Source organism: Hippoglossus stenolepis, chromosome 4, assembly GCF_022539355.2.
Source record: "Hippoglossus stenolepis isolate QCI-W04-F060 chromosome 4, HSTE1.2, whole genome shotgun sequence".
Lineage (NCBI taxonomy): Eukaryota > Metazoa > Chordata > Actinopteri > Pleuronectiformes > Pleuronectidae > Hippoglossus > Hippoglossus stenolepis.
Genome location: NC_061486.1, coordinates 17,162,796 through 17,181,608, shown reverse-complemented (window position 1 = coordinate 17,181,608; position 18,813 = coordinate 17,162,796). Strand labels below are relative to the sequence as shown.

At 39.9% G+C, this 18,813-nt stretch overlaps 1 protein-coding gene across 1 annotated transcript; it reads left to right on the top strand.

Annotated features, from left to right (window-relative positions):
• Positions 1-5,714: 5,714 nt before the first annotated feature.
• Positions 5,715-16,367, top strand: alkbh8 (alkB homolog 8, tRNA methyltransferase). The gene is made up of 12 exons (XM_035155244.2): positions 5,715-5,938; positions 6,731-6,864; positions 6,996-7,096; positions 7,280-7,411; positions 7,754-7,849; positions 8,628-8,732; positions 9,481-9,551; positions 12,098-12,204; positions 12,411-12,571; positions 12,832-13,112; positions 14,343-14,492; positions 15,469-16,367. Exons 1-12 carry the CDS (start codon positions 5,801-5,803, stop codon positions 16,216-16,218), a joined length of 2,226 nt encoding a protein of 741 aa, XP_035011135.1. The 5' UTR covers positions 5,715-5,800; the 3' UTR covers positions 16,219-16,367.
• The last annotated feature ends 2,446 nt before the right edge of the window (positions 16,368-18,813 follow it).

Genomic DNA, 18,813 nt, shown 5'->3' with positions numbered 1-18,813 from the left:
CACGAGTCAAAGAAAAGAATAACAGAGCTATCACTCCAAAATGTTAAACATGAGGCCCCCAGGTTTTAAACCAGCTGATGCCATAATTCATCTTTCGTCTGCCCTGTCGGTTCAGGCCTTATACAAAAGCAAAGGAACTTATAGGATACTAAGAAAATAATGATGACAAATAGAAGACAGCACTTTCTGCCACTGCACTACACTAACTTTTAATATTTTCTCCTGGTAATTGGAAGTTATTAAGGACAATAAAAGGACACATAGGTTACAGAGGAGTGACACACAAAGATTGGCACGTTTCCTGAAACAGAGCGACTTGACCGCTGGCCGAACAAACACTGGCAGCCAGGCTGAATCAAATTCTGCTCCTGTCGGTGGAGTGCAGACAGACTGACAGGGACCAGTACACTGCAGAGCCTGCAGAGCCAGGGTTTTCAAAGTCTGAGATTTAAACTAACTACCCCTTCCACTTCAGATAATACATTTGTAGAGAAATTGTAAAATTGTAGATTGTAATTTTTTATAGCTCTAATATTGTAAAATTTGCACACGAAATGTTTCCTAAAAATGTTAACAAACTTTATGTAAAACTTTAACAACTAATCATTCACAATCTACAGTGCTGTATTCAACGCACAGGAAACAAGCTACACGTGTTTACTTGCTTGTTTCCTGTCTTCTTGAGTTAGATTAGAATATTAATAGCACACTCTTCACTAAATCCAAAGTGAGTAACTTTTAGCTTAGCCTACACAAAGACGGGAAACAGCTGGTTTGGTTCTGGGTTGAGAAAAAAAATGTTTTAATGCCTCCTCCCTCCACAGCCAGTGGCCAGAAGAAGGATGATGTCCATCTGTCTGTACGTCAGTCCCATTCTTGTGAACACAGTATCTCAAGAGAGAATTTCTTCAAATTTCATATAAACATTCACTTGGACTGAAAGATGAACTGATTAGATTTTGGTGCTTGAAAGTGAAAAGGTCATGTGACCTCATATTGTTATGAACGTGATATATCAGGACTGCCCACAGAGGATTTCATTACATCTGTTACAAACATTCACTTGGACTCATGGAAGAGCTGATTAGAATTTGGGTGGTCAAAGGTCAAGGTCGCTGTGACCTTACCTTACAAGTTTTTGGTCTTGTGAACGCAATATCTCAGGAACACCCTGTAGGAATTTCTTCAAATTTGGTTCAAATGTTCACTTGGCCTGTCAGATAAACTGATTTGATTTGGGTGGTCAAAGAACACAAAACATGTTTTTGGGCTGTTGAACATTATATCACAAGTCTACCTTTAGGGAAATTCTTTAAAATTTGACCAGTTTTCACTTGGAATCATTAGATTAGACTTCAGTGGTCAAGGTTCAAAGGGGACCTCATATGAGTCTGGAAATAAAAATGATGCAATCTGAAATTGCACTGATTGGTGCAGGCATACAACCACAGGTCGGTAATTGTAGTTTTAGTTTTAAGGATGAATGCCAGACAACATGCGAGTTAACTAGCTTTAAAGGTGCTAACCTATTAACCTGGCTAGCTGTTTCCCCTATAGTCTTTATGCTAGCTGCTAGATATAGCTTCATATTTAGGAGACAAACATATAAGCATTCATTTCTCATTTAACCCTCAGGCAGAAATTAAACAAGCATTTTTAAAAGAAAAACTGATAGCGTATTGTTGAAATTTTGTGGTTGTGTGCACCCGTTGTATCTTTCCAGTCACCTTCCTCTATGTTATGCTGGCGCTAAGAAAAGGGTTTTGACAGTGACCCTCTCAGCTCATCTCTCACTTGACAGCTGCTTGAACAGTGTTATCTCTAAACTAGTGTTAAACCCCGTTGACACACACCTTCTCCTGTACATACAGAAGGGTCACGGTGGGACAAAGTGTGTACCAGCGCAGCTCCCTTGAACCTTTCCATCAGTGGATTCCAAGGTCATTCCCAGAGGATTTATTGGATCAAAATGGCTGCCATTTTATCACCCTGTTGCTCTGCCAGTGTCAGACCAAGAGCTTTTTCACTCGGGATTCCCATTGTCACACAGATCCAGCACAGGGGGGGGAATAAAGCAGGGCGAGGTGGACCATGACACACTCTGACAACTATGTGTGTGCGTGCGTGTGTGTGTGTGTTTGTTTAGTGTTTAGGACAGAAAAGTGCTGGTAAGGTTACCCTCTAAATCGGTGGAGAGACAGGAGGGTGTCAACAAGCGCTCAGAGACACCATTCCTCAAATTCTCTCCCTCTCTTTGTGTGTGTGTGTGTGTGTGTGTGTGTGTGTGTGTGTGTGTGAGAGAGAGAGAGAGAGTGTGCCTGCATAAGTGCAGGCAGTATAAATACTTTTTATTGTCGAGAGAAAGTGATAGTTTCATACTTACACGCTTTGAATGCTATTGCAAAAAGGTTACAAAGCAAGGATAAGATTATAAGATAATGTATGCCAGAACCTACAAAGTTCACTAGATTAAAGTGGTTGGATTTAGTTTATTTAACTAAAACGTAAAAATGATCAAGTTGCATTTTTTTTCTTTGCGACTAAACTATTCACGTACTTAATGTAAACTCAAATTTAGTGTACAAACAAGAGATATCTAAAGTTCATCATTGAAGGGTAAAAAAAACCATGATCTTAAACGGCAGTGACTTTAACAACACAAAGTAACACCAAGCACAAAGACTGGAAACAGGTGAGAGAACCACATCTGACATTTCCTCTTATTCAATAAACATCAATTGTCCTGTGGTTTAGCCTGCACTTTAGTCTACAAATAACTGGCAGTGAAAATGATTTAGCCTGCAGCTTTGCTCATTTAAAGTGATTAAATCTTTTCCACTGTGGCACCAGAGGTTGGAGATGAGACAGGAATTCATTGCAGTTGACTAATGATAAACGCATCAATCGAATGATCAAACAAACACTTTCCCCATTCATATTTTGGTCTAGTTTAAATATAATGTTTGAGGCTCAAATGTGTGGTGAAAGACTTGTCACATGTCACTTTTATCTTTGTCTAATATCCATTAATAGTTGCCTTTTAGTCACAAACCGATCTTAGATTTTTAGTCTTATCTTGCTGATACCTTTGTAATGAAAGAAAAACTTTGGCTTTTTACATTTTTTTTACCACAAAAACTTCTTAAGTTAGTTATATAAGTTAGTTATATATAACATTTTTTATTATATTGTCATTATATTATATGGTATTATATTGTATTTCAGATGTTTCCATCTCTAGAAAGAGGCCATGAAAAACAGTAAAGCGACAATTGGTGCAGAGTATGATAATTCGATTTCACAAATGCAGTCTTTGTTATCTTCTGTTCTATCTGTCTGTTTCATCACTTTTGTTTTTATAACTGTCATTTTTCTGCAAGAGCACAGTCTCTAGAGGGCGGCAGAGATCAGGACCACTATTTTAAAAAGCAGGATCTGGTTTCTTTATGTGTTCATCTCTGTCTTGCAGTCTCCAGCCAATTAGAATACAAAGATGCCAGCAACAGAAGTTTGGCCTCTGGCTGTCGGCCCTGCATTTCAAAGGATGATGGCATGCCTCAGGGTGCACAAATGATTCCACTCTACTTCTCACCATTACGGTATTTTTTCAGAGCTTGGCTGATGTGTGAGGTGAAGCTGCCCTTGTGCATTGGAAAGGGAAATGCCTTGCCTCCTGTTAATAGCCTTAAAAAGACACTTCCACTTTGTACATCTATAATTTATTGATTCACATTTATCCTTCAGGAATTTATGAGAAGCTACCCAACTCTGAATTGGATTTTTAACATTATACTCATGAGATCTGGTTCAAAGTTTGTCTCTTACACTGGAAACAGTACTTCAGAAACAAATCTCACTCTGCGGTAAAGCTTTTGTCACATGATCTCCATTAGATCCATTAGATCATCATCATCTACTAAACTACTTTTAGTAACAGTTTTCTAATATGCTGTTTCAAATGTCAGAAATGAACTCTAAACCTCATCTTCTCTCTAAACATATTGTACCTGGTGTTCTGAGGAAGAGTAAATCATTATAAATCATTGGTTTACAATGACAGAAATACAAGAAATATGAATAAACCTCCCTTGAGTCCTCTCATTGTTCTTGTAGGGTTTTCACGAAGTAGGCCTACACTGGATTAAACATGTTTCGTGAATGCAAAAAAGCCTCAGGCCACCACAGCCAATTGAACCCGATTGCCATTTTGGTTGTGTCGTCCAGAGCTCATAATAGAGTGAATATTCAAGTCGTCTGTTTTTGAAAACAAGATTGGAGGACATTGTTGTTGTCATGGCGGAGAAGGCAGCCGTGCGTTCTCCTGTCTGACCAGCTGTTGTTTTGCGGGCTAAACTGAGCTGCGCTGTAAAGACGACAAAGGGTTCCCACTGGCCAGCGGCTCAGCCTGGCACTGTAATCACTGAGATGGCTGAGAACAGGTGAGGGCCTCATTACTCAACACGCCCTTGTATAAATGCACACACATGCACCGATCCACGTGCACCATGGCACGCACTCGCACCCAGAGGGGCTGTAGAGTCATTAATCTGGCTGCAGAGGAATTCATACACAGGATCTGAGCTAATTGACTCTTTTGAACGAGGAAGCAGACAGAGAGCAGTGAGCAGGGCAGGCACTCTGCCAAAGACGAAACAATACATTATTCCATTATAATTCTGCACTCATGCCATGGATGTGTTTGTATAAAAAGCAAGCCAACTATCCCCTTTAGACGATTCCTTTTTAAAACCGAGTAACGCCAGATCATCTGAATTTGCCAAAATTGGAGTCTGACGATTGCAATGCATGAAAATGGAACAGCAGTTTCCACATATCCTATAGCCACCCTCTGCATTTACATCCCCTGACGTAAAGTTAAGGAGGCCTATAGAGTGATCCATGGAGAATTTTAGTCCAGCTCTTGTGAGGAGATTACAGAGGCACGCAGCATGGGTTTACCATCAGGGTTTAGGTCCTTTACAATGGAGTCCCAGAGAAAAACACTAGTCATCAGTCAGACTGGGACGTGACTCGGACCAAAAGAGCAAGAGTAAACCCATGAAAAGTGTAGATACATACCACATAAGAACAGCTGGAATGTGAAAGAATATTATAGCTGGATTACCCATTTGATACTCCTAAGGGAACAAGATATTTTTTTCCTCCCTGTATTGGTTCTCATATACAATATAAGGGAAACACACAACAGTGGAGTAAAAAAAAAAAAACCAGGGGTGAGTTTTGATCTGAAATAATGAGAAGATTAAACAATTGGTCGCTCAACATCAAATTACTATGCAACTATGTGATGATTTTTCCCCCATTATTATTATTGTTGGCTACACAAAACTACAATATGATAATTTCACTTGGTTGAAATGTCATATCGACTCATATATGTATGTATGTATGCGTATATATATGTATGTATGTAACATATGTGTTTGCATGGGAAATACATACACATATGTTACATACATACATATATATACGCAAAATAAATGAAGAAAGAAAAAATTGAGAAAGAAGAAAAGTTATTTTTTAAAGCTATGAATCATCAGGCTATACATTTGATGCAAACCTTAAATGGGGTAATGATTTATACAAAAAAATCTACGTATAAATAATAATTCAATAAAAAAATGTTTTGTACTTTTAACCACTCCTTAAATACAAACAAATTCAACATAGGAACTTTGAAAGGAAACAGGCTGTTGGCGCTGCCCTCCTGTGAGGAGACTCTTCTGGAACCATCAGTCCTCAATCCTTGTTGCACCCGGACAAAATACAGTGACGGACCATGGACGCAGGTGTAGAAAACAACGTGAAGGCCATGAGAAGAAGCAAAGAGGAGAAGAAAGTTCTCCGAAAACAAATCAAAACGAGTTACACTTTGCTGAAACATGAAGGCATCAGCACGACGCCACAGCCCAACAAGGTAAATAGTGATAGCATTAATGTTTACAGGTTAAAAACCGGAAGTGTGAGAGACATGTACCATTCTACTTGTTTATATAAAGTCCTTTTGCAGCTTACAGAGGAAGAACAATTTATTTAAGCAGATTTTTAGCTTCAGTGCACCGCTGTCAACTCCAGACACTGTTTACATAGTAGCGGTTAAAGAAAAGATGGATACAATCAGTCCATGAGTCTTTTTTCCAACCTTCACTCACTGGGATTGTTTCCTAACATGAACCTGAATCAGGTTGAAACACTGAATGGATATATATACATATACAGTATATATATGTGTGTTGCATTCAAGGACACATGACGTCTATCTCACCTGATCTCCTTTTCAGTGCCAACATGCACCAGTCACCTTTTGACGTCATTTCATCTGCTGTCATTTTACTTTCTGCAGTTGTTTTATCCAATGTTGGAGTAACATTGGATATTTGTGTTGAGCATCACAACAGAATAAAACATAGGGTTAAAACTAATTATTATTGTCATGATTGATTAATGGTAGTGTTGTTAAAAAAAGTATGTTTACTTCATTACTGTACTTAAGTACAATTCTCATACAATTCTCATTTATCTGTACTTCACTTAAGTAGATTTGTTATTCACTTTTACTTCGCTACATATATAATCAAATATCTGTACTTTCTGCTACATTTCTACAAAGTATTGAGGTACATGGTCACATTTGCCTCCTTCAGCAGCAGCATCACTGATGAAAAAATATCAAAATGAAAGGATCAGTCTATGTCTGTCTCCTCCGCAGAGTTTGGTGGTGGCTAACGGCGGCCTGGGCAACGGCGTCAGTCGAGAGGAGCTTTCCACTGCTCTGAAGGAGATGGGGGAGGTGGAGTCCCTGATGATGCCTCCGCACAAGCCGTATGCTTTTGTCACATACAGGTGCAGTTGCTGCATGGACAGTACTTAGTCACAACAACAACTCATTTTATACTTTTAAAACCTTTTTGTTGATCCCTCCTGAAAAATTACTGTTTTTTACTCACAAACCTTTCTTGTCATACTGTTTCCAGGTCTGAGGAGAGTGCTCGCAAAGCCGTCGTCCACCTTAACGGACACAAGCTGCATTGTGGAGACAACGGTGTCACACTCTACCTCGGTTATGTCAACTCAGGTACTTCAACACTGACCCACACACACATTACTCTGATACTTTTGAAACATGCATTAAGTTACATTTTGTTAGAAGATGATGAACAACAGCCATTTGATTTGTTCATGTGCTTGTGTGTCGTATATAGGAAAACAAAATTTGTAGCCAGTAGTTTGATCCTTTATTGTGTGTAATTGTGTACAGTGGCCTGTGAGGAGGAGAAGGCTGCTCCTTTGCCTGAGGGATTAGTCTTAGTGGAAGATTTTGTGTCTCCAGAGGAAGAGGCTCTGTTGCTCGCTGCTATAGACTGGTCATCCACAAATGATGATGTCACTGGTGAGGACCTGCATTGTGTGTTTTATATGGTTTGGGCTTAACTGCTTTGGAAGTTCTCTTAATCTGTCAAATTTGACCTTAAATCTGTTTAGATATCATGTGAGTAGAGAATAAGAAAAGAACCAGATTTTAAAAATAGAAAATTTGTTCTCGAGGTAGCGATGCATCTTTCCAATCAGTCACAGTTATGTTGAAAATTCATATTAATTATAAATGTAACACATTTTAAGCATCACTCTGAATGAATCAAAATGACTGAAATACTGAAATACAAATTTACCCTAAACAGTTCAGAAAGAAATACATGAATTTAAACCTTTTTTCCATTTCCATCACTTTTAGCTCAAAAAGCTCTGAAGCACAGAAGAGTCAAACATTATGGTTTTGAATTTCGCTACGACAACAACAACGTGGATAAGGACAATCCATTACCTGCAGGTAATCTGTCTTTTTACCCCTTTTTTCTCTTAGATTCTAAGTTTTATTAGTCACATTTTCACAGGTTTTTTTGTTATATCTATCACTTACAATATCATTTATTCAATAATTGCAATGCTGAGATTGTGGGACATTCTGTGCTTTGCTCTTAAGGTGCTAGTATAGCAGATGTTAAAAAAAATCTTTAAATCCTCCAAATATTTGTTGTCATCTTGTGGGACATAAGCTTAGGTTTAGTAGAGCACATACCTCCACCAATGCTGAACAACCCAACCCATCTCGTTCTTACTGTAGAAAAATCCAAGTTAAAACAAAGTGGTCTGATAACCTGAACCATTAGGGGTATATGACCCAAGTGAAGGAGTGCGAGATGGACAGGCTGGTTGGTGCAGCGTCTGCAGTAATGTGGGCGCTGTGCCGGACTGTTGTGGGGTGGCTGGGCTCAGCCTTAGAGAGTTGAGGTGGTTCGAGCATCCAGTCAGGATGACTGCTGGGTGTTAACCGGAGGTTTAACAGGTAAACCCAGAACTCGCTGGAGGGACTACATATCCCACCTAACTTAGGAACACCTCTGGACCCCCCTACACATACATTGAATGGGTTCTTCCCAGTTCCTGGCCCCATCCCTGCACCAAGTGTGGTGGAAATTGGTTTTAGAGATTTTGTGTAATTCTGCTAAAAAATAAACCAATGAACCAACATGGGTGAAAACCTAACATCCTTGGAGGAGTTAAAAAGACCTCAGGAAGAAGTAACTGATGAGGTGATGTGCAACCAGGTCTTCCTGAGGAGTGTCTGCCTGTTCTGGAGCGCTGTGTGAGGAACGGACACATCAACATCATGCCGGACCAACTGACCATCAACCAGTATGAGTCTGGACAAGGTGAGTTATTCCAGTGCAATGTTGTATTGAAGATTACTTAATCCCTTGAATTCAAACCTAATCAATCAATCAATCAATCAATCAGGAAGTTCAAACATGTGAAAGTGGTAAAGGAGTCTTGTAGAGACACGTGAGAACCACTGGGTTATAAAGATACAGATGTTTGATTGATTAAGTGTTGGGTGGTATGTATTTCAGAGACTTGTTAAACTAAACGTCGAGTCACAGCTGCTTATTAAAAATTCTCTTTTCTGTCATTTAAAGAGAAAACAGAAGTAGAGGTTACTGATCATCACCACTAGGTGGCAGCAGACATCTTTACAGAATGGCTTCACGAGGAATTTTAAACTTCTCGATTTCTGTTGGTTGTGTGAGAGTTACAGCAGTGGCCTTAGCTGATTGAAATAAGTTTTTAACATATAACTAACTTTTAACAATAACATGAACTAATTAATTTTTTTTTATTGTGGGAATGAGTTGAGGTTAAGTGATGCCCAGCAGTATCCTCCCAAAACACTGAACCCTAAACATTCTTATATTACAGAGAAACCTGATGGGCATTTGTATCATGATTTTCATTCTACATGTGTGATGATGATGATGATGATAATAATAATAATAATACTTTATTTTTTAATATTGTTACCTTTGAATCTTGCATCTTTTGTTCTTGTAAAGCACTTTCTCACTTTGGTTTTAAAAGCTGCTATATAAATAAAGTTATAATAATAATTATTATATTTTTCAGGCATCCCTCCTCATGTGGACACTCACTCTGCCTTTGAGGACACCATCCTGTCTCTGAGCCTCGGGGCAAAGGTAGGAAGTCTGTCCGTCAAGCAGCACGAGCCGGTCCACAGTAATTCTCGCCACCGACCTGTGGGTTGTTAATTAAACCCAAATGTACAAAGTCATCAATCAGCTTGCGCGGCGAATAACGATCAGTGATACTGAAGGTGCATTTATCAATAAAGTTACAAAACAGCAATGTGACAGTTGGAGGTCAGATGTAAATGTGAAGATTTTGCTGATGATTCGTGTTTCTGTGTCCTGCTTTGATCAATCAAATTAACCAACACTTCACTAACCAGTGTGATTCATCTGTCCCTAGGGCACACCTGTCACGTGTGTGTGTGTGTGTGTGTGTGTGTGTGTGCGTGCGTGCGCGTGTCCTCGTGGTTTTACTGAGAGCATCTTGTCACCTTGCTTGCTACGTTCCTTCTCTCTAACACACTTGAATACTGTCACACTCTCCTGCTCACTGTGGCCTTCTATTAATACACTTTCTTTAGAGTCGTCACAGTCACCTTGCTCGTATCCCACTTTGTAAACAATGAATGAACAAAAGAAATAGTGAAACCTATGTTGAGAAGAAATGTGTTTGCAACTTAAAACTCAGAGATGTGAAGTGCAATCAATCTATAGTTGAAATGAAATGTTTCAGCCCCTAAAATCAATATTCTGTGCATATGACAATAAGTCGATGGAGTATTAGGGCTATATGATGAAAAATAAAAGCTTTCATTTCGAGAATAATATTGTAAAATTACGTCCAGAAAACAAGGCAATTTCCTCCGAGTCCATGTGGTTCTTTCTTCAGAATAAGTGTTTTGCTATTTGTGAAAACTAGGTATAACTTAACAAGATGCTCCACAGGCTGATCTTCTGACACTCAACCTCTAACATGACACGTTTATGACCTTATTCTTGTAAACTTTTCTCTTATTTTTTTCTTGAAATCTCAAAAAAAACCTTTTTACATGTGGAGAAGACTCAACATTATTCAGCAAAGAAGACAAAAGAAACAAAAATGAAAAACCATTTGGTGCAAACAAATAACACAATGTAGCAGATGGAGATTTTGACTCTGGTCTTATTTATTGTTATTTTGTTTATCTGTGCATGTAACAAAATAATCCAACTGCAATCTTATAGGATCGGATTTTGTGTTTCAGGACGTCCATGCAAAAGAGAGTTTGCTCTCAAAGACCCTCCCTGCTCAAATACAGGTCATAATAATACAAATAATAATTGAGTTAAGATCCAGAAAATCTCACTTGTAGCCGAGCACCTAAATAGATTTAACATGATTTGATGTCGGGGCTTCCAAATAGTACAAAGTTTCTAAACGAGTCATCATCATCGTTCAGTCACTAATTACAACACATCACGTAAACCTGTATCCTCATGTTATGGGAAATATAGCTGCACTTTCCACCGGTTTATTGAGCCTGTTTATTTTTGCAAGACTGTGTGTGTCGTGTGTGTGAGAGAGAGAGCGAGAGAGAGAGACAGGATGATGAATAGTCTTGTAGTAAAGCATGGATGCTGCCAGCATCACCATCGATTTAGTCACATTCCACCAGTTTCATTGATTGGCTAATACCTAGATCAGAACAGCACAGTCCTGTGTGTGTGAGAGAGAGAGTGAGACCGACTTTCAGTTGTGGTTTGAGGGAAAGATCGGATCATTTGCCGGTGTTGTCTGTATATTGCTTCCCCACAATCATCCACCAATCTCTCTTTCTCTCTCTCTCTCTGTACCACACAAACACACCCTTACACAGACACGCACATGCACGAACATGCACGCCCCTACTTCACAAAATCCAATTTTCTTGCTGTCAGAAGTTGGAGAGAAGCAGTTTGAAATAATGTAGACGTAATTTCCCTGCAGAGCTCATGCTGTTACGTGTTGTATGGAAATATTCGGGTCAAACACTGAGACGCCCCTGCTGGTCGTTAGGGAGAGACAGACGGAGAGCGTTTTCTCTGGGTGACATCACTCTAAACGGTCTTGTCAGAGGACAGATGGTTTTATATTTGGAAATGCTATTTGTATGTGATGTTAAAGGTCTGTAGTAGTTTCTAAAAAAAATATTATTGCTGATGTTAAACCAGCTTTTGTTGGACATCTAACACTTTAATTCTGCCTGAGCAATATCCATGGAAACTCAATTTGACATATAACTACAGCATTATTGAAAGTCAGAGTGAGTATGGTGGAGGGCTGCATTTTACTTTCATTCTAAAAAGTTCCAAAAGATCATTTTTCCCTTTCATACTTTGCTAAATGAAAATGTTGTTTAATGTTGTCACATCTCAAACAGCTGAATAACAACATGGTCATATGGAATAGAAAAGGAAATGAACAAAATTAAATCAAGAATTTTTCCTCTGAACAAGATGTGAAGATATAAACACAACTTGATCGGTACAATAATAATTGAGTTTTGTCGAATCTTCTTTTTTTCCCTTTTCTCTTTCTGCTAATACCACGTAAGCTGTGTGTGATTGGCCTCCTCCCTCTGTGTTTTAATAACAAAGTTAATGCTTGTCCATGTTTTTTGCATGCGTCTCTACAGACGGTGATGGAGTTCCGTCATCCTGATGGTCGTCTTGTTCCTGTGGTATTGCCCGGACAGAGCCTCCTGGTGATGAAGGGCGAGAGCAGATACCTCTGGACCCACGGGTGAGCTGGACTCTGGGTGACGGATCAGTCCCTGCAGCGATGAGACAGTTAGTTATGGAACATGAGTTCAAGTCCATTCACAGAGACGTTTCATTCTTCCTCTGTTGTAGAAATCTTCATACTGTATTTTCTACAATACAGTCTGTGTTTGACTTTTTGTGTGTCAATGTCAATATGTACAACAACTGTCTCTTATCTTGGCTCAGGATCACACCTCGGAAGTTTGACATGGTGCCAGTCTGCGACCCACAATCCTCTGCTCATTCAGCGTCTGACATCGGGAGCAACAGCAACCTTACATTAAGCAAAAGGGGCACCCGCACTTCCTTCACTTTCCGCAAGATCAGACATGAACCGTGCCGCTGTGGTGAGAATCTTAAAAGTGCAAAATAAAACACACTGAAAACTAGTATTTGTAGAACAGAGTACAGGTTGGGTTGGCTTTTCTGTCCAAACCCGAGCAGGCCAGAGAGAAAAGTAACAGAACCTGACGCATGAGCGACAGGGATTCTGTTTGTGGGTCAGAACCCAACCTGAGCCTGATGTTTTGATGGGGGGGGGAGGAGACCAGGAACAATATGCGTGTGTATGTGCTGCCCTTTTTCTCACTTTTCTTCCTCTCTCCAGCCTTTCCCTCGACCTGTGACAGTCGGGGAGCTCTCTCGACACCCTCGCCTTCTCCGCCGACTGCCCCTTCCCTTCCCTGTTGCCATGCCGACGCAACCCGTCTGGAGGAGGTGTACGTGCACCGGGTGTACGACGCCATCGCCTCCCACTTCAGCAGCACTCGCTACTCCCCCTGGCCTCGTGTTTGCCACTTCCTGTCCTCGCTCCCGCCCGGCAGCGTGCTGGCTGATGTGGGCTGTGGAAATGGAAAATACCTGGGTGTTAACCCGGAGGTGATAGCAGTGAGTGTCATCATATGTTGGAATCATTTTTGTAATTCCGTTGTTCTCTACTCATTCCTGCTGGGAAATTACCTTTCTACATTTGTTTTTTATTGCCACTGTGTCTTGTATTATCGTCTCAGTGAAAAACCACACATTCTGCTCCATTCCCGATCCAAATTTGAGCTATTTTAGCTTCATTTTTTGGTACAACGGGAGGAAGAGGAGACACATGGTTCGTTATATCCATAAAACACTTGCCATGTGTATTGCTAAAGGCTCAAGGAAGTGCATCGACAAATTTGGTGCGGTTTGGACAAGCGAGACATTCAGTATTCACAAACTTTGAATAAACAGGTGAGCAGCTCCTTGTGCAGCAGCAGCTTCATGGTTCTGTGGACTGAGTCCTGCTGCGGCTCTATTACTGCAGATCACTTCAACAGTTTTGAGAAACAAAGCTGCAACCAGCATCACCACAGGACAAGCAAACAGCCCATTCAACACAGGCAGCTTTACAACAGGAACTGCTTTAGTATTTATAATTGGTCAGTAGCTAGTTTGTTTTACGTTGTCTCTACATTTAACAGAGATAAATAATATATTGTACCTCAGAATAACGATCCTTGTTGCTGCTCCCCTCATTTCTGCTTGTTGTCATCGTGTGCGCGATCTCTGTTTCCATGGTGATACCCTAAATGTTCTGTTTACGCATGAACACTGGGATATTAATGTTTGGGATTTGGAGGTGCATGTAAGCAGCTTATCCTGACTCAGACTGAAACTGTGATAAATCACCCCTGAGAACACTGTGATCAGGTCACACGTTGACTTTCTGAGCGGAGTCTTCTGGGTTTTCTCTTCCCAAATCAGATTTATTCTCTCTGCACTTAACATCTCACCTCGCCACCTTCCCCTCTCAGTCTGTCTCTGCAGATTAAGGGTTTCAACCTTTTTTTTTTTATGTGTTTGCATGTCACTCACAGATTGAGCATGTGTGCAGTGTTTCTCACTGTCTGTTTATTATCACCTCTGTCTCATTTGGGAAGAGATCACATGACTCATGAAGCCTGATTGAATTGCTCCTTTAGACAAAATGTGCTGAATATTATTCAAACAAACCCATCAGTCCTTTTTATTTCCCCTTGCTGTTTTTTCTGTCTTCCAGTCCATCTACCTGCCACTGTGCTTTATGTGCTTTCCTCATATTTGAGTCCCTCTTTTTTTATTTTCTCATGTTTTGTGTCTGTTCAGGTTGGCTCTGACCGCAGCAGTGCCCTGGTCCAGATCTGTGCAGAGAGAGGTTTTCAGGCGTTTGTATCTGACGCTCTCAGTGTCCCTCTGCGAACGGCCTCCTGTGATGCCTGCATCTCCATCGCCGTCATCCACCACTTTTCCACACAGGTACATGCAGCACATGCACGCACAAATAACAGGGGACACTTCCATCTTTATAGAAAGCAATGTGGTACTTATCCAGTGAGAAACACACAATATTAAACTGTAAAACATCTCTTGGGTGATTTTAGGAACAAAGCACAGGTTTGAGCTACATTTTAACTTCCGGCTCCATAAAAGGTTTTGTCCTCAATGATCTACTTTACAACTAGAAGGGAATTCAGAGAGTGCGTAACACAATCCAGGTTACAAACTTTTTCATGATTTCTGAGAGAATAATTCTTTGGTCGTTTAGGCAGCTGATATTTATTTGTGTGTGGAGCAGATTCAATAAAAGTCTAGATTTAGTAAATTTTAAATGTGGTTTCACAAAGAGACTGTTGGGCCTTGAAAGATGTATGCGATCAACTGAGTGCCATTCTAGTTAATGTTGGTATTAAGTGTTGACTGTGTTATTTAATATTGAAATTGTCATGCGACTGATTTTAAAAGAAATTTAAACTTTAAAAACAATAAAAACTCTCAACATCTTTTGTACTCATGTGACTTTAGGTCTTTCAGGAGATTCCTTATCCACTTCTGCCTCTTTTCCACCATTGGTTCTAACATAGTTAAACATAACAGTTTGTTGTCTAATTGTTTGGGGGAAAAAACATGTCTCAAATCCAACCAAGCCGTCACTTTTAATCCTTCATTAGTCAGTACTGCCATACAAGGGCTAAGGCACACAACTGACGTTATGCCCCTAACATCTGCTGGTGGCCGCTAACAACTACTAACATCTACTGGTAGTTGGGAACTTAAATTCTGCAGAAAACATTCAAACGTACAACGGACATCACCATCTTGTCCGATATTCTAAAAAAAATGTAATAGTCCGATTTACCTTGACATTTAAAATACAGTGGAAATGCAAACACACATTTGAGTCTCTGGAGTTTTTAGTTTCCCGACTGATTGAAAAAGTTTGTTTGTGTTGTAGGAACGTCGGCTGGCAGCAGTGAGGGAGCTGGTGAGACTTCTGAAGCCTGGAGGTCGAGCACTCATCTACGTTTGGGCTTTCGAACAAGAGCACAACAAGCAGAGGTCAAAGTACCTCAAAGATCAGAACATAGGGCAACCAGGGAACCTCAGCCCAGTCAACAACACAGCAGAAGACAGACAGGAGCCTTGTGTAGAAGAGAGAGAGAGACCTGTTGACAGCATGCAAGATGTTAGCAAAGTGACTGATGGCAAACTTAGTGTTCACACCAACCGCACAGCCTTCAACACCCAGGATCTTTTGGTTCCCTGGCATCTGAAAGAGGGGAAGAGACGAGGGGAAGAAGAATCCAGAAAGGATGGGAAGCAAAACAAAAAGAAGGAGATGTCCAGAAAGACTCCAGGTGACTTTTGTTCACCCTCAAGTTTGAGTTCCAAGCCCAAATCAGACTCTAACAGTGCACCAAGCCCAGGTCCTGACACCAATATGTCCTCTGGATCGGGTCCTGACACCAGCGATGCCAGTCACGGCCCTGACTCTGAACCTAGCCTGAGTGGTGACACCACACAGACATCCAGTTCACCTCTGAAGCCTGAGTCCGAGAGCGGCCCAGCACCCGTCTTCCACCGCTATTACCACGTTTTCCAGCAGGGGGAGCTTGAGCAGATGTGTGGTCAAGTGGCTGGAGTCAAGGTGCAGAGAAGCTACCACGATCAGGGCAACTGGTGCGTTATATTAGAGAAAGCCTGAGGGAGATGCAGTGACTGACACTTGCATCATTTAACAATACATGAACTCTACAATGAACCGCATAAATTAATAAATTGTAAAAACATCTGTTTTAATTGTAACAAGAAGAATTAGGAGGAAAGTGCTGCAAAATAAATGCAATGATTTTATATAATGTTGTCATTGTTGTGTTCTTCCAGCATCATATTTTGACAATGGATCAAGTTGTAACTTTAAGAGGTCACAAAGAGATAGAATAGAGGTTATATGTTTGCCCCTGTCTCTGTTTGTTCCATTGTCAGCAGGATTACGCAAAAACAGATTTCCACGAAACTTAGGTGGAAGTTTGGAACATGGGCCAAGAAAGAACCCGTTAATTCTTGGGGTGAGTCCAGGGATTTATTTTTCACTATCTGAAAAATGTTTATATTTAGAATTTTGGATTGAAAACTGTAAGGCATATTTAAGGAACTCGTTTATGTGAATGTCTGCAATTTGGTGCAAATCCTGTTATTTCTTTTTCATATTTTTTACATTTTCAGCTATTTCTTAGCAGTGGCGGATTGAGAATTTTCTAAATTAGGGGCCATAACGGGGCCACAATACACAGTGGCCAATTACATGTCCAACATCCATGCACAATTCCTGATTCAGTAAGGTGCACATTAAAGTCATTCCTTGTTTACTGTTGGGTTTATAGCTTTGAGCAAAGTCAAACATCATTGAATATATTTTGAAAACTGTTCCTTGTCCAAGCACATTATGTACCTAAAAAAAAAAAGCTTTGAAAAGAAAATTCTTAAATTGTCATATTAATTGTTAGTAAGTGATTAATTTATTAAAGAAACACTGATGAGAGGACAGGGGAACTTCAAGGGCCAATCAGATTTTACCTGGGGCATCTTGATTTAAAAGATTAGTCACATTTAGGGAACTGATATATATGAGTGTGAACAATTTGGTGCAGCTTGATTGCATTTAAGCGACATGTTGGACCTTGACGAAGGTGTGTGTTCTACTGAGTGCCGTTCTAGTGTTGCTCCTTTTTATCCAACTCTGTGATCTTGAACCATGCAGCTGCTGCTCTAAATACAGTTTTATAACAAACTTCAAGCACAACTTACAATCTGGAGGCACAATTTCACAATGTAAAAGTAACACTGAACAATGACTTCATCACACACATGCTCATGCTACATCCTATTAACAAGTTTTTAACCAGATAGCTGTGTAGACAGAGTGAACTGTGGGGTAATAGGCTATTGATGGCGGTGGAGTGCAGCCTGGTAATTAGTTGTGGTCCCTCTGTGGCGGGTTTGGTAATGGGTCAGCAGCTCCTGGTAAATTACCCCAGTGGCTCCTCCATCCTCTGTGACCCACTCACACACACACACTCTCAGACAGGAGACGGCTTGGTGGTTTTTATTGACAGTGGTTTATTGATTAAGGTGAAGCAGACATTGTGTACGTGTGAGACACATCTTTTGTAGTATCACGCACAATAGTGTGTGTGTGTGAGTGTGCAGCAGTGTTACTCTGCCTGTCTGCAGATTTGTGCCTGGCATTTGGAGAGATAATTAAAATTTAAAGGTGTGCCTCTCCCAGGTGGAGCCCATTGATTCAACAGAATAAAAGACATTTATATTCTTCAGCTCTCATGAGTCAGGAGACATTTATACTGAAATAACGTGTATCTTCTCTCTCCCTGATGGATTCCTGATATGTGAGATGTGCTCTGTTGAACGGGGGGTAATTACAGGGTGAGATGTAACGGTCATAAAGTCAGTCATGTTGTTTCAACATTTGGTATGGAGTCGTTTTTCAAGAATAGGGCTTGGTTCAACATAGAGCAGTTCTTCTTCAATTGTGCAAAATTCAGACAACACATATGATTAATCAAATTATATAAACAGTAATTAAATATCAGAAACCTGGGGCTTTTGGCCTGGACAGATGTCTGATTGATAACCCAGCTGTGGTATTGACAAATGCTCGTGCTATTCCATACAAACATTCAACAAGGTTCTAAAATGTAATAAACTATGATGTTCTGATGTATAGATGCACTAATTATTTAACAAGAGTAAATCATTTCTTATACATGGTGCACTTTTTTTTTATGAAAATCAAAAACCGTATTTGGAACATATTTCCAAATAGCAAATGTGATTTATTTTCTTAAATTCAAGAAATAAATAAAAAAATCTGGTGCATAGGCTTAAGGCATAAGTTAGAAAAAATATAATATGTTGAACATTAATAAAGTATAAAAAGTAAAAACATGTAAAGGTCTAAAAAAATAAGAAGATAACCTAGAATGATACTCAGTGGAGCGCATATGCCCAACATCAGTCCCGTCAAATTCAATCAAGTTGCACCAAATTGCACACACTCGATATTAGTTACCTTAATGTTCCTCATTTTCCTTATCAAGATAAACTCATTATTGCCTGAGAAACCAGTGAAAATGTTCTTGCAATGTTAAAGAAAGTGAATTTGTAATCCTGCTTACAAACAAACAAACTCATATGAAAACATAACCTCCTTGGTAAGAAACAAACACCTGAAGCAGACTGTTTAAGACAGTTCTGACATTTTTAATATAATGATATGATA